Raw genomic sequence first — 16901 nt, 5'->3', positions numbered from 1 at the left:
GCCTTTGATACCCAGTAAGATGTCGACTTTATTTGCTTGATTGGTTTCTTATTTTGATTGCTTATTGCATGGCTATTATTTTTACTCATGTTTTATGTCTTTTGATTTATTGTTGTATTTCATATGTGATTTATGCGCCTTATGTGAGCTGTTATGTTATGTTCTGTTATGTTGTCTGTTTATGATGTCTTGTTTTTTTCTTCTGTACAGCACTTTGGTCAACATTGGTTGTCTTAAAGTGCTTAACAAATAAAGTTGGATTGGATTGGATTCTGTACACTTCTATCAGCTCTTCCCTCGACCTCCAGTATTGCAGAGAAAACAATCCAAGTCTGTCCAACCTCACCCTCGAGCAGAAACAGTCTAATCCAGGCATCATTCTGTACCCTCTCCACAGTTTTCACATTCTTCCTGTACTGGGGCGACCAAGAACTGCACGATATGCTCCAAATGTATCCAAAGCAATGTCTTATAAAGCTGCATTACGACTTGTGTGTGTATATATACAGTACCGTGCAAAAGTATTCATACCCCTTGAACTTTTCCACATTTTGTCACGTTACAACCACAAACGTAAATGTATTTTATTGGGATTTTATGTGCCATACTCTTTCCATTTTCGGATGATGGATTGAACAGTGCTCCGTGAGATGTTCAAAGCTTGGGATATTTTTTTATAACCTAACCCTGCTTTAAACTTCTCCACAACTTTATCCCTGACCTGTCTGGTGTGGTGTGTTCCTTGGGCTTCATGATGCTGTTTGTTCACTAATGTTCTCTAACAAACCTCTGAGGCCTTCACAGAACAGCTGTATTTATACTGAGATTAATTACACACAAGTGGACTCTATTTACTAGCGTTTTGCATTTATTTACTAATTAGGTGACTTCTGAAGGCAATTGTTTGCACTGGATTTTATTTAGGGGTATCAGAGTAAAGGGGGCTGAATACTTGTGCACGCCACACTTTTCAGTTTTTTATTTGTAAAAAAATTTGAAAAGCATGTATCATTTTTCTTCCACTTCACAATTATGCGCCACTTTGTGTTGGTCCATCACATAAAATCCCAATAAAATACATTTACGTTTGTGGTTGCAAGCCACGGTAGATGTATATACACACATAAAGACAAACAAACAAACAAAATCAGTGCAAAGAGATAAAACCAATACTCCCAAGTCTATGGTAGACAAAAATGCTGGAGAAACTCAGCGGGTGCAGCAGCATCTATGGAGCGAAGGAAATAGGCAACGTTTCGTCCCGAAACGTTGCACCCACTGAGTTTCCCCAGCATTTTTGTCTACCTTCGATTTTCCGGCATCTGCAGTTCCTTCTTAAACAACTCCCAAGTCTATGTAGTTTAGAGTTTATTGGAGGATGTAGCGTTTAATAGTCTGATGGCTGTTGGACGTTACAGTTTTCAGGCTCTTCTTCCCGACGGCAGGAGTGAAATGAGAGTGTGGCCAGGGTGGTGTGGGTCTCTGATGATGCTGCCTGCCTTTTTGGGGCAGTGACTCCTGTAAATCCATTCGATGGTGGGGAGGTCAGAACCCGTGATGGACTGGGCAGTGGTCACCACAAGGAATCTATACTGAATGTGTTAAACATAATTATAAGCCTCAGCAAATTACAAGAGATTATTTATTAATTATAGAGTATTATAATTCTAGGGTATAATAGGGTATATCCTAATTATAGGGTAGAGGGTCAGAACCTTTCTTCCAGGATAGAGAAGGTTATAGGATGTATCATTAAGCCCAAAGGGGCAGGAAGGAGGGGTGGGGGGTTTATAGGAGATTTGTTTTTAAAGGGGCAATTTGTTTATACACAGAGTGGTGCGTACGTGTAACGTGGTGGTGGAGGTTGATAAGCTTGTGGCGTTTAAGAAGCTTTTAGATTAGGCACATGTATATGCAGGGAATAGAGGGATATGGATCACTAGAGAGGAGATTTAGACTTTGGAGAAACAGGCCCTTCGGCGCTGACCAGCGATCACCCCGCACACTACACACTTGGGGGACAATTCACATTTGCCAATTAACCTACAAACTTGCACGTTATTGGAGTGTGGGAGGAAACAGGAGAACCCAGAGAAAACCCACACAGTCAGAAGCGAGAACATACAAATTCCAGACAAACAAGCACCTGTAGTCAGGATCGAACCCGTGTCTCTGGTGCTCTAAGGCGGCAGCTCTACTGCTGCGCCACCTTGCCGCCTCTCCGGTTGGCCGGGGTGGTTGAGCCAGATATGCCAGCATCCGACACCAGTTTTCCCCAGGCTGCTGAATTTCACAGAGCACTTGTGGAATCGGACACGGACTTATCCTCGTCGCTGTTCCCCAGGCTGCTGGTCTACTCGACTCAACACGGTACATCAGGCCTATGGAGTCATAGAGTCAAACAGCATAGAAACAGGTCCTTCAGCCCAACTTGCCCATACTGGCCAACATGTCCCATCTACACTAGTCCCACCTGCCTGAGTTTGACCCATTTACCTCTAAACCTGTTCTATCCATGTACCTGTCTAATTACTTCTTAAATGTTGTGATAGTCAATGCATCAACTACCTCCTCCAGCACTCGTTCCATACACCCACCATCATTTGTGTAAAAAAGTTACCCCTCATGCTCTTTTCCCCTTCACCTTAAACCTATGTCCTCTGGTCCTCGATTCCCCTCCTCTGGGCAAGAGACTATTGTGTGTCTACCCGATCTATTCCTCTCATGATTTTATACACCTCTATAAGATCACCCAAAATCCTTCTGCGCTCCAGGGAATAGAGACCCAGCCTACTCATCTCTCCCTATAGCTCAGACCCTCGAGTCCTGGCAACAACTTTATAAATCTTCTCTGCACCCTTTCCAGCTTGACAACATCTTTCCTGTAACATGGTGCCCAGAACTGAATACAATACTCTAAATGCGGCCTCACCAATGTCTTATACAACTGCAACATGACCCCCCAACTTGTATACTTGTATACTCAATAGTCTGACTGATGAAGGCCAATGTGACCACCCTACCTACCTGTGCCACCACTGGCAAGGGACAAAATACCTGCACTCCTAGATCCCTCTGCTCTACAACACTTCCCAGAGCCCTACCATTCACTTTGAAAAGAAAGGTTGTTCTAGTTTAAGACTGGTGCACAAAATTGCTGGGGAAACTCAGCGGGTGCAGCAGCATCTATGGAGCGAAGGAAATAGGCGACGTTTCGGGCCAAAACCAGCCTGAAGAAGGGGTTCGGCCCGAAACGTCGCCTATTTCCTTCGCTCCATAGATGCTGCTGCACCCGCTGAGTTTCCCCAGCAATTTTGTGTACCTTCGATATTCCAGCATCTGCAGTTCCCTTTTGAACACTCTAGTTTAAGACTTGTTTGTGGCCCTGTATGTTAAACAGATGTCCACAAGCTGAGACCACACCAAGGACAGATGGACGTAGCTGCTCGATTGAGGTCACTCTTGGACTCCGACGTTCATGCATCTGAGATAGCAGGTGAGTCACCTTCTGATTGACAGTAATTAATTTAGTTTATTGTCACCTACTGAAGTACAGTGAAAAGCTTTTGTTGCGTGCTATCCAGTCAGTGGAAAGACTATACACGATTACAATGGAGCCATTTACAGTGTATAGATACATGATAAGGGAATAACGTTTATTGCAAGGTAAAGCCAGCAAAGTCCGGTCAAGAATAGTCTGAGGGTCACCAATGAGGTTGATAGTAGTTCAGGACCGCTCTCTAGTTGTAGTAGGATGGTTCTGTAGCCTGATAACAGCTGGGAAGAAACTGTCACTGATTGTGGAGGTGTGCGTTTTCACACTTCTATACCTTTTTCTATAGCTGTATCAATTGCTCTGCACCCTGGACCCAATCCAATAACAAGAAAATATTTATGTTAAAAAAAACGTACAGGTAACAGATTCCCTTTGATTTGTAACTGTGAACCTTTCACAGGGAGCCACAGGTTGTGTGATCGTGTTCAGGATGCCTACACCCTCCGGTGCTGTCCGCAGGTGAGTGTCACCGAGCGCCATGTACCACAGGTCCATTTATGACTCCATCGACTCATAAATTCATGTTTATTAGTTTTGTATTTAATTTAGTTTAGAGATACAACGTGGAAACAGGCCCTTCGGCCCACCGAGTTCTCACCGAACAGCGATCCTAGTATATTCACACCATCCGACACACACACACTAGGGACAATTTACATTGATACCGAGCCAATTAACCTTTGGAATGTGGGAGGAAACCGGAGATCCCGGAGAAAACCCACGTGTTCACGGGGAGAACGTACAAAATCCGTTCAGACAGTTCCCGTAGTCAGGATCAAACCTGGGTCTCTGTCGCTGTAAGGCAGCAACTCTACAGCTATGTTGCTGTTAGAGGAGAACTATTAAGCCATTCGGCCCATCAACAGGCAAAGTTTGTACATTCTCTCTTTGGCCACGTGGGTTTTCTCTGGGTTCCTGTGCTGCACTTCCTATCTTCTATGATCCGGTTTCCTCCCACACCTCAAAGGTGTACAGGATTGTAGGTTATTTGGCTTCGGTAAGTTGATAAATTGTCCCAAGTGTGTGTAGGATAGTGTTAGTGTACGGGGTGATCGCTGGTCGGCATTGGCCCGATGGGGGTGAAGTGCATGTTTCCATGATGTCCCTAAAGTCTGAAGTAAGGTCTAAAGACAGCAACCCTAAGACTTTTGCCTCCATCACAGTGAGGAGGTGCTTGGTGAACTCACTGTGGTGGATGTTAATTTGTGTTTATTGTGTTTATCGTGTGTTGTTTATTATTACATGTAGGGCTGCAGGCAACGACATTTCGTTCAGACTGAAAGGTCTGAATGACAAATAAAGGATTCAATTCAATTCAATTCAATAAAGTCTACGCCGCCATTCAGTCAAGGCTGATCTATTTTTCCCTCTCAGCCCCATTCTCCTGCCTTCTTCCCATTATCTCTGACACCCGTACTAATCAAAAGTCTGTCAATCCCCGCCTAAAAAAGATCCTTGACTTGGCCTCCACAGCCATCTGTGGACTATTACCACAGTGATCTTGTCACCACGACTATTCCTGTTTAAAACTATTCTCACAGATTTGTTACAGTGGCACGGTGGAGTCTGTACTCACATACTGCATAAACATGTGGTACTCCAACTGTAACTGCTCAGACAGGAAGTCTCTGCAGAGGGTAGTGAGGGGAGCAGAGAGGATCATTGGCGTCTCCCTACCCTCGGTACAAGAACTGTTCCAGAGCCGCTGCCTGAAAAAAGCACTGAGCATAGTAAAGGACAAACTGCACGCCCTCCACACACACCTGGATCTCCTGCCATCAGGCAAGAGATACCGTAGCATCAAAGCCCGGACAACCAGACTGCTAAACAGCTTCCTTCCACAGGCTGTGAGGCTGCTAAACAGTCACTCCACCTGATTCTGCTGCTTTGCACTGACAATTTAATAACTCTGGCACTGGCCACTTAAATCAGTTGCCCTGGACAATTTATGACTGTTTTTACTGTATTTTAATGTTGATGTTTTACCTGCTTTTTAACTATTTGTACTGTTTTATCAGGGACTGGATTGTTTTTATTGTTTTTATTATGTGTGAAATGTTTTAGTTTTGTGTGCGATGCTCCGGTATTCCCTGGGAAACGTCTTCTCATTTTGCACTGTACAATTGTTGCTTTGCAAGATGATAATAAAGGTTGATTGATTGATTGATTGTTGCTGGGACTGGCAGGCTCGAGTTGTGAAACTGGATGTTGGGCTTGTTTCCCTGCAGGGAATGGAGGGATATGGATCATGTGCAGACTGGGGAGATTAATTTAGCTTGGCATCATGTTCAGCATGGACATTATGGGCCGAAGGGCCTGTTCCTGTGCTGCACTTCCTATCTTCTATGTTCTATGCTGTGAAAGAGGGTGAGGGATGTTTATATGATCATGAGAGGCAATGGTAAGATGGATGGTCACAGTATTTTTGTCAGGGTAGAGCTGTCTAAAAATGGGGGGAACAGGAAACAGGGGCAGCACGGTGGTGCAGCGGTAGAGTTGCTGCCTTACAGCCCCAGAGACCTGGGTTCAATCCTGACTAAGGGTGCTGTCTGTACAGAGTTTGTACATTCTCCCCGTGACCTTGTGGGTTTTCTCCGGGTGCTCCGGTTTCCTCCCACACTCCAGAGATGTACAGGTTTATAAGTTAATTGTTTAATTAATTGCTTTTGATAAGATTCTAAATTACCCCAAGTGAAAAGCATAGTGCTAGTGTATGAGGTGATCGCTGGTCAGCAAGGACTCGGTGGGCAAAGGGCCTGTTTCCGCGCCATATCTCCAAAGACAAAAGTTTAAGGTGAGGTGGGAAAGATTGAAAGGGGTTCTGAGGGTCAGGTTTTTCACACAGTGGGTACATGGAACGAGCTGCCAGAGGATGTGGCAGCAGGGGGTACATTTACAACATTTGGCAATGTGGTCAGCATGGAGGAGTTGGGCCGAAGGGCCTGTTTCCACAGTGTGTTACACTATAATAATAATAATAATAATACATTTTATTTATGGGCGCCTTTCAAGAGTCTCAAGGACACCTTACAAAAATTTAGCAGGTAGAGGAAAAACATGTAAGGGGAATGAAATAAATAGTAGAGACATGACTAGTACACAAAGTAAAGACAGAATTCAATACAAAACACAGTATGAGGCAATTAATGCACGGATGAAAAGGGAGGGGGACGTGGGGCTAAGGATAGGCAGAGGTGAAGAGATGGGTCTTGAGGCGGGACTGAAAGATGGTGAGGGACACAGAATTGCGAATCAGTTGGGGGAGGGAGTTCCAGAGCCTGGGAGCTGCCCTGGAGAAGGCTCTGTCCCCAAAACTGCGGAGGTTGGACTTGTGGATGGAGAGGAGACCGGCTGATGTGGATCTGAGGGACCGTGAGGGTTGGTAGGGGGAGAGGAGGTCAGTGATATATGGGAGGGCCAGATGGTGGAGGGCTTTGTAGGTGAGGATCAGGATTTTGTAGGTGATCCGGTGGGAGATGGGAAGCCAGTGAAGTTGTTTGAGGACTGGAGTGATGTGATGCCAGGATTTGGTGTGTGTAATGAGTCGGGCGGCTGCGTTCTGGACCAGTTGGAGTCGGTTGATGTAGGTGGAGCTGATGCCAAGGAGAAGTGAGTTGCAATAGTCCAGTCGGGAGGAGATGAAGGCATGGATGAGTCTTTCAGCAGCGGGAGGTGTGAGAGAGGATCTGAGTTTGGTGATGTTGCGGAGATGAAAGAAGGATGTTTTAATGACATGGCGGATGTGAGGCTCAAGGGAGAGGGTGGAATCAAAGATCACGCCATGGTTGCTGGCCTGGGGAGATGGGGAGACAGTGGTGCCGTCGATGGTGAGAGTGGGGTTATTGATTTTGCTGAGTGTGGCTTTGGAGCCTATGAGGAGGAATTCTGTCTTATCGCTGTTGAGTTTGAGGAAATTATGTTGCATCCAGGTTTTTATAGCTGACAAACAGGAGTTGATATGGGAGAGGGGGGGGGGGGGGTTGTGGGGGGATTTGGTGCCGAGGTAGATCTGGGTGTCATCAGCGTAACAGTGGAAGTCCAGGTTGAAGTGGCGGAGTATCTGACCAAGGGGGAGGATGTAGATGATGAAGAGGAGGGGGCCGAGTACGGAGCCTTGGGGAACGCCTTGAGTGACTGTGGCTGTAGCAGAGGTGTGGTTGTGGAGAGAGATGAAGTGGGATCTGTTGGAAAGGTAGGAACGGAGCCAGCTGAGTGCAGAGCCTTCAATGCCGAGGTCTTTGAGTCTGGTGAGCAGGATGTTATGGTTCACTGTATCGAAGGCTGCGCTCAGGTCGAGGAGGATGAGGATGTTGAGGGAACTAGTGTCAGCAGAGGTGAGGAGGTCGTTGAGGACTTTGAGGAGAGCAGTTTCTGTTCTATGGAGGGGGCGAAAGCCAGATTGGAGGGGTTCAAGTAGATTATACGCAAGGAGGTGGGAATGAAGTTGCGACGCAACGATACGCTCCAGGATTTTTTAAAGAAAGGGGAGGTTTGAGATTGGGCAGTAGTTAATGAGAGAGGAGGGATCAAGACCAGGTTTCTTTAAGATTGGTGTAACAGCAGCAGTTTTGAAAGCGGAGGGGACAATTCCTTGGGACAATGAGGAGTTGAAGAGATTAGTGAGGTAGGGGCAGAGAACGGGGAGGCAGGACGTCAACAGGGGAGTGGGGAGAGGGTCGAGGGAGCAGGTAGTGGGTTTGGAAGAGCTGATGAATTTGGAGATTTCAATAGGGGTGACCAGGTCAAACTGGGAGAGGAAGCAGTGTGGAGGAGGGGTAAGGAGGTCAGTGGAGATGTTGAAAGGAGGGGCCTTGGTAGGTGGTGGAGTAGATGCTGGGGAGTCGGGTACAGGGGATAAAGATTGATAGATGGTGCTGATTTTATCAGCGAAAAAGTGGAGGAATGAGTTGCAGAGAACCGGACTAGAGGTAGGGAGAGTGTTTGCTCGAGGCTTGAGGAGGTTGCCTACTAAAGCACTTCCATTTACGACATCAGTGTAATTTCTAACTTGTCGTTTTGGGGGGTTTGATCTAATCGTCTGAAGAGGTTGCCTCAGGCATTGCTGTAGAATAATTATGTGCAGGGCAGACTGACTCCTGCAGCTTGTCACCTTGAATTACCTGCAGGCTCTCGACTACCTGGCCATCGCGGTTCACGAGCTGGCTTCCATCAGCGAGAGGCGCATCGAGAGGCTGTGTAACCCGTCCCTGAGCGAACTGCCTGCCTTCCTGGTCAAAGAGGGTGGCCTGAACTGTGGCTTCATGGTGGCGCACTGCACTGCTGCTGCATTAGGTGCCAACTCTTCTTCACTGTAGACCTGTCACCATTATACATGTCATAAGTTCATGCTCATAAGTGATAGGAGCAGTATTAGGCCATTCAGCCCATCAAGTCAACTCCGACATTTAATCATGGCTGATCCATCTTTCCCTCGTAACCCCATTCTGCCCATAACCCCTGACACTTATACCATTCAAGAATCTATCAATCTCTGCCTTAAAAATATACATTGATATTTAGTATCAACATTAAATGCGGGGGCTCCAGTTTCCTCCCACACTCCAAACACATACAGGTTTGTGGGTTAATTGCCTTTGGTAAGCTGTATAACATTGTCCCAAGTGTGTGTAGGTTTGTGTATAACCCCAGTCAATAACCCTGTGTATAACCCCAGTCCAGGGCCGGATTTATGTATAAGCTAGACAAGTTTAAGCTTAGGGCCTCGAGATCTAGGGGGGCCTACTCACCCCGCTGCCTCACCGGACCCGTCGTACCTCGCCGCCCCACAGACCATCCGCCCACCGGGACCTCCTACTCTTTGCCCGCTGACCCTGGCCACTCCACCGCCCTCCAGAAGCTCGCAGCCGTCGCCTTACCTGCAGCCTGGACTTACCAGGCCTGAAGTTTCCACGCTGCAGACTCCAACTCCCCCGGGTTTGACTGCGCTGGGTCCTAGTGCTAGTCCCCTATCCCAGGTAACCTCAGCGGCTGTTCCACTGGGTCTTCCCCATTCCCCTCAAACCATGTGACCCCAGTTATTCCCCACCCACACTACAGTCCTCATACCACCCTACCCCCTGACCACCCACCACCCCTCCAGGTAAAGCATCGCCCGCTCTGCAGTGAATCCAAAATGTATTTTAAAACCAACATACCATAGGATCTAAAAGTGTCACACTGTCACTGTCGGGTAGTCATGGTCCTCTAGTCGTGGTGGGGGGGGGGGGGCTCACAAGTGAAATAGCTTAGGGCCTCTCTTCATCTAAATCCGGCCCTGCCCCAGTCGGTCCATTCGTTCATCATACGTCAGTCCCGCCATCCCGGGAATTAACCTGGTGAACCTACGCTGCACTCCCTCAATAGCAAGAATGTCCTTCCTCACACAAATACACGTGAAACAAAGCGATGAGAATTCCAGTAACGGAGTGACAACACATTGTATCTCCAGTATCTGAGAACACGGTTCTGTGCCACCCGTCATCAGTGGACTCGCTGTCCACCAGCGCTGCCACAGAGGACCACGTCTCCATGGGCGGATGGGCTGCCAGGAAAGCACTGATGGTCATCGAGCACGTCGAACAAGGTACGGAGATATCGCCCGCTGCAGGAGAGAGGACGATCCCACTGAGACAATTAATGCAGCGCCTCTTCTCAACTTAGACACGGTTCAAGTTACTTGCTGTAATTCTGATGAGACCCAAATTCTTAATTTAACCTTACCCCACATTATTTGGTGGACGTACGTATGAACGGCAGAAATAAAAACAGAATATGATTAAAAAAACTCAACAGGTCAGGCAGCGTCAACGGAGAGAGAAACTGTCTCAGATGTGAAATGTTAACAGTTTCTCTTCACACCAATGCCACCGGAACTTTTCCACCATTTACTTCATACTTTTTATTTCTTATTTCCAGCGTCTGCATTTTTGATTGATTTTTATCGTAATGTCAGGTTTTGTTGATGGTTGATCATTTGGCATCAGATCAGGCGAGACACAAAATGCTAGAGTAAAGGGCATGTCCCACGAGCATGCGACTCCATGTGGCGAGCGCGACCTAACATGGTCGCTTGAGCAATACGGCCTCGCGGGGCCGGTCCCACTTCGATCGCTGGAGCTGTATGGAGTTGTGCGGGGCTGGTCCCGACACCGCGCGGGGCTCCGAAAAACTGACACTGTCCAAAAATTCCGCGCGCAATGGCCTGTCTGCCCGTGATTGGCGTACGGAGTACGGAGCGTCTCAACGCCGTGTGCAGCGTCTCGACGCCGTACGCAGTATCTTGACGGCGTACGCCTAGCACATGGCGTTGCGCGATGACGTCACCGCCCAGCGTGCCTTTGCGTGATGACGTAACCGCCCGACGCAGAGCGACGTCCAAATCCAGTCGGCCCGCCTCCTGCCCAGCTGATTGGTGAGTATGATGTCGGGAACAGCCCTGCACAACTCCAGACGGCTCCGCGGTTGGAAGTGGGACCGGCCCCGCAAGGCCGTACACCTCATGCTGGTGGGACAGGCCCTTAATTTAACGGGACAGGCAGCAGCTCTGGGGAGAAGGAATGGGTCAAGATCCTTCCTTCTTCAGTCTGAAGAGTTCCTCTAGCATTTTGTGTCCATCTTCGGTGTAAACCAGCATCTGCAGTTCAATTCCTATACGTCAGATCAGGTTCATGTGGGAAATCTTTTCTTGCAGTGCTTGCTATCGAACTCCTCGCCGCCTCCCAAGGTCTTGAGTTTGTCCGTCCCCTACGTACAACACAACCTTTGGAGAGAGTCCACCAAATCGTCCGCTCACTGGTGAAGTAAGTTAGAACATTAGAACATAGAAAAATCAGGGCTAAGCCATTTAGAACGGAGATGAGGAAAAACTTTTTCACACAGAGAGTTGTGAGTCTGAGGAATTCTCTGCCTCAGAGGGCGGTGGAGGCAGGTTCTCTGAATGCTTTCAAGAGAGAGCTAGATAGGACTCTTAAAGATAGCGGAGTCAGGGGATATGGGGAGAAGGCAGGAACGGGGTACTGATTGGGGTTCAATGTGATCATGGCTGATCATCCCCAATCAGTACCCCGTTCCTGCCTTCTCCCCATATCCTCTGACTGCTATTTTTAAGAGCCATTTAGATAGTAATCTGCCTTACTGTTTTTGCTACCAAAGTGGATAACCTCACATTTATCCGCGTTAAACTTTATCTGCCATGCATCTGCCCACTCCCCCAACCTGTCCAAGTCACCCTGCATTCTCATTGCATCCTCCTCACAGTTCACACTGCCACCCAGCTTTGTGTCGTATGCAAATTTGCATCGAATGGCAAAATCACATTGAAAGGCGATACTGGCTCGAAGGGCCGAATGGCCTACTACTGCACCTATTGTCTATTGTCATTCGGCTCAAGTTGTAATGACGAACATCAATGCTTCAGTCACGTTAATCTTCATTAAGGAGAGCATCCCTCCACACTACCTCCCAAACCACCTCCCTCTGAGAAGCTTGTACTCTGTCTACCTCCATAGGTGTGAGCCCCATTCCCATCTCTGCTCCATTTGAATCCATCACCTCAAAAGCAACTATTGCTGATGTTTTTAATGATATGAAGATGATTGATCCAATCCCCTTTTGTACATCTATTCCTTAAATTAAATCAACTGGAAGTTCACGTTATAGGAGTAGCATTAGGCCATTCGGCCCATCAAGCCTACCTCGCCATTCAATCATGGCTGATCTATCTTTCCTTCTCAACCCCATTCTCCCTTCTCCCAATAACCCCGGTCACCCGTACTAATCAAGATTCTGTCAACCTGCCCCTTAAAAATATCCATAGACGGCCTCCACAGCCTTATGTGGCAAAGAATTCCACAGATTCACCACCCTCTGTCTAAAGAGATTCCTCCTCATCTCCTTTCTAAAGGAACATCCTTTAATGCTGAGGATATGACCTCTGGTCCTAGACTCTCCCACTAGTGGAAACATCCTCTCCACATCCACTCTATCCAGGCCTTCACTATTCTGTAAGTTTCATCACGTCTCCTAAATTGAGGAAGGACATTCTTGCTATTGACGGAGTGCAGGGTAGGTTCACCGGGTTAATTCCCAGGATGGCGGGACTGATGTATGATGAAAGAACGGATCAACTGGGCTCATATTCACTGGAATTTTGGATGAGAGGAGATCTTATAAAAAACATAGAGGATTGGTCAGGGTAGATGCAGGAAAAACATTCTCGATGTTGGGGGAGTCCAAGACCAGGAGCCACAGTTTAAGAATAATGGGTAGGCCATTTAGCACTGAGATGAGGAAAAACTTCTTCACCCAGAGAGTTGTGAATCTGTGGAATTCTTTGCACAGTAGGCAGTGGAGGCCAATTCACTGGATGTTTTCAAGAGAGAGTTAGATTAGCTCCTGGGGCTAAGGGATTCAAGGGATATGGGGAAAAAGCCGGAACGGGGTACTGATTTCCGACGACCAGCAATGATCATATTGAATGGCGGTGCTGGCTCGAAGGGCCAAATGGCCTACTCCTGCACCTAGTTTCTATGAGAGAGAGGGAGAGAGAGGGGGAGAGGGGGAGAGGAAGAGAGGAAGAGAGGGGGGGAGAGGGGGAGAGAGAGAGGGGAGGGGGGGGGGAGGGGGAGAGAGGGAGAGTGAGAGACATTGGAGCTTTGGATTTAATAATAATATGGCAGCTCGATGGAATGTACATTTGTCCATAAGTCAGCTGTTCGTAGCATTGGGACAGTCTGTAATGAGTGGCTACACTTCCACTGGTGTGTTGCCATCTTTCCTACTTTGACGCTTTCCCTTTTGCAGGCCCTTGGTTAAAGATCGATTCATGGCTCCAGACATTGCGATCGTCCAGAAGCTGCTGACCGAAGAGCAGGCAAGTTATCACCACTCCAGGCAGCTCAGGGTTCTGCAGATCTCTCAGCTGCTATGTTTAAATGTAGAGGGACATTTCCAAATGCTGCCCAGATCTAAACTCAATGAAGTGGGTGGTGGGTGTATGGAACGAGCTGCCTGAGGAGGTAGTTGAGGCAGGGACTATTGCAACGTTTAATAAACAATTAGACACGTACATGGATAGGACAGGTTTTGAGGAATATGGGTCAAATGCAGGCAGGTGGGACTAGTGTAGCTGGGACATGTTGGTTGGTGTGGGCAAGTTGAGCTAAAGTGTTTGTGTCCAAGTTGTGTGACTCTAAGTGGCAAATGGTTCATGTTAATATGTTCCAGGAGCAGAATTAGGCCATTTTGCCCAATCAATCCGTCATTCAATGATGGCTGATCTATCTTTCCCGCTCAACCCCATTCTCCTGTCTTCGATCCATAACCCCTGACACTCTGAGAAGGAGGTTGAGTTTTGTATCCAACTGTGCAATTGCAATGTATCCTTGCATCTGAGCAGCAACTTTGAAACCAAGGATAACGGAAGATCAGTTCAGTTCAGTTTAGTTTATTGTTACGTGTACCGAGGTGCAGTGAAAAGCTTTTGTTGCGTGCGATCCAGTCAGCAGAAAGTGTAACGGGTATAGCTTGGACCCAATAGCAGCACAGAATCAGGCAGGTATAGTTGGTAATGAACTTTATTACGATACTGTAACACAGAGTAGTAACACAGGAATGGGTACACCGTACTCACACAGAGGCTCAGGATTGAGCGAGGGTTCCGAAGAGGAGCAGGCAGGAGACGTAGTCGGGGTAGCGGAAGGTCCGGTAACCAGGAGATCCAACACACGATGCAAACAAACCAGCGAGGGACAGACGAAAGGAGAGTCAAAGCCAGGCAGGAAGTCGGGAAATCGCTGGAGAGTCTTGCATGAATGCTGAGAACAATCTAGCACTGTGTGAACGGTGAGGAGAGTCTATATACCGGGTTAATTGGTGATCAGAGGCAACTGAGTGCAACAGGTGAGGAGAGTTGGGCTGATGAGAGGGGAGTGGCAGGCAGGCAGGTGAGGAGAAGGAGGGACCGGTGGAAAAGTACTGGGAGGTGAAGTGGATGAGAATGCGGAGAGGGCAGTCTGTGACAGAAAGACAATACATGATTACAATCGAGCCATTTACAGTGTATAGCTGCTGTACATTAGGGGTCGGCAACCTACGGCCCCCGGGCTGAATGCGGCCCATCACCTAAAATCATCCGGCCTGCGGCCCGCGGACTTCCGTCATCTCCACTACCTCCCGGGACCGAGGCCACGGCGCCCAGGCGTGGTGACGCAACGATGCAAGGAAGCCTGCGCTGGCGGCAACAATGGCGGAGCCGCCGACCAACGGCGAGCGCGGCCGAGTGCCGAGTTCTGGCTGTACCGCATCCTGCGCAAAGCCGCCGGCACGGATGCGCAACTTCTGTGTCTGGGCTTCACTGTCGGGATCGGGGTTGTCAATAGACCGGAGATGAGTCAGTGTGAGTATTTGAGTCACCGCCTTCAGGACAGAGCCAAGGCAATGGTCCGTAGATGCGCCGTGTTCGTGAGCGACCGTAACTAGGGGCCAGTGCTCCGGGTGGCGTCCTCAAAGGGGCGGGATCTATGTGAACACGTGATTTGATGCCTGCCATCCGGGGCGGGATGGGGGCGGGATCTATGTGTACACGTGATAGATGGGGCCCGCCATCCGCTCACAGACATGCGCCCTGGCCTCTTGGCAGAACAAGGTTGCCGACCCCTGCTGTACATGATGAGGGAATAACGTTTAGTGCAAGGTAAAGCCAGCAAAGTCAGATCAAGGATGGTCTGAGGGTCAACAACAGTGTAGATAGTAGTTCAGCACTGTTCTCTGTAGCAATGTTACAAAATTTTGAGATTTTAAAAATCAAGTCTGCCATTTTTCCCATCAGATAAAGCATAAAAATAAGTTTAATTTGACACCTAATTCACTTTCATATCTTCAGTATTAAAAAAGTTATGGCCATTTTCATACTCTGAAATTAACATCTTGTTCCCTATTGCTTTTCCATTGACTTAACTTAAAAGCTGTGATCGAGGACAGTCAAAAGCCCATAACATTCTTAAAAATTAAGAGAACTGAATGACATTTTCAGTTATTATAGGTTGAAGCATTCAGAAACAAATATGAAACAATCTGACTTGGATGACCTGAAATTAAAGCATATAATTAGTTAACCTAATTGTAGCTAATTACAAAATCCAATTACTATCCTTTTCTTAAGAAAAGGTTAACATTTTTAAATAGCCTAAGTGTCCGAATAACATTCACACAACAATTCACAATATAACATGATTTTTAAATCTCATTGTCATTAATTTATAGGCCAAATGGAAGGAATTTAATGTTTAATTCCCGTAAATTAATGGCCATTTTAATCATCTTGCGAGTGGGGTTTTGTGGAACGCGATCGATTGGAACGTTGCATTTGTGGTGAATTTGAACCCCATATCGGCAGGAAAAACACTGCTGGTTCATATGGGGCCAAAATCAAATTTCCGCCAAGGAAATTTTGATTAAAGTCAACCTAAGAAGCATGCTTATATGTAAAATAGACGACTTACATTTTGTTTTGTCCACTACGTGAGACCCGTCTCGTTGTAGGCGTTGACGGTGTTAGAAGTAGCTTTTTATTTTACTCCAGCAATTAAATTGTCCTGTGATTTAAATAAAAAACTTCAGAGAACGGAAGTCGGAACGATTTTTCTGCAGCAGCTTAACAGCCTGAGGAAGTTCGCCTCCGACAGGCAGGAGAAAACAGCATTTTAATCCCGCCCCCCCCTCGAAGGTGCCAAAGTCTCGCGCACGGACAGTGGCAGAACTGCAGTGCCACTGAAGGTAAGTATTGTAACATCGCTATTCTCTGGTTGTGGTGGGATGATTCAGTTGCCTGATAACAGCTGGGAAGAAACTGTCCCTGAATCTGGAGGTGTGCGTTTCACACTTCTACAACTTTTGCCTGATAGGAGAGTGGAGAAGAGGGAGTGGCCAGGATGCGACACATCCATTTTAGAGTTCCTTCTGTGCATTTGAGTGGTCAGTGTGGTATCTCACTGCAATATGTGGTTAAGACCCAAAGGGTCCACTTTAGCATCTGAGACGCAACCCGTCTTCCCATTCTATTTACACAAAGTGCTGGAGTAACTCAGTGGGTCACGTAGCATCACTGGAGAAAAGGAATAGGTGACGTTTTGGGTTGCGACCCTTCTTCAGACTGGAGAAGGGTCTGAAGAAGGGTCTCAACCTGAAACGTCACCTGTTCCTTTTCTCCAGAGATGCTGCCTGACCCGCCGAGTTACTCCAGCACTTTGTGTCTATCGTCAGTGTAAATCAGCATCTGCAGACTTTACTTCCTGTAGTCTAGTTCCACAAGCTAGGCTGACCTTCCATGTGGTACCACGCGACAGTG

At 47.4% G+C, this 16901-nt stretch overlaps 1 protein-coding gene across 1 annotated transcript in view; it reads left to right on the top strand.

Moving 5' to 3' along the window:
* Window positions 1-16901, top strand: part of LOC116984964 (histidine ammonia-lyase-like) — a 304733-nt gene that overhangs the window by 281519 nt on the left and 6313 nt on the right. Inside the window, exons 12-17 of the mRNA XM_033039325.1 lie at window positions 3401-3496; window positions 3957-4015; window positions 8683-8848; window positions 10005-10139; window positions 11247-11355; window positions 13358-13427. Of these exons, the coding sequence (XP_032895216.1) occupies window positions 3401-3496; window positions 3957-4015; window positions 8683-8848; window positions 10005-10139; window positions 11247-11355; window positions 13358-13427 (635 nt within the window). The remainder of the gene's footprint in view (window positions 1-3400; window positions 3497-3956; window positions 4016-8682; window positions 8849-10004; window positions 10140-11246; window positions 11356-13357; window positions 13428-16901) is intronic.

Source organism: Amblyraja radiata, chromosome 21, assembly GCF_010909765.2.
Source record: "Amblyraja radiata isolate CabotCenter1 chromosome 21, sAmbRad1.1.pri, whole genome shotgun sequence".
In the NCBI taxonomy this organism is placed as follows: Eukaryota; Metazoa; Chordata; class Chondrichthyes; order Rajiformes; family Rajidae; genus Amblyraja; species Amblyraja radiata.
The sequence above is the reverse complement of the archived record's forward strand: the minus strand, read 5'-3'. Positions and strand labels throughout refer to the sequence as shown.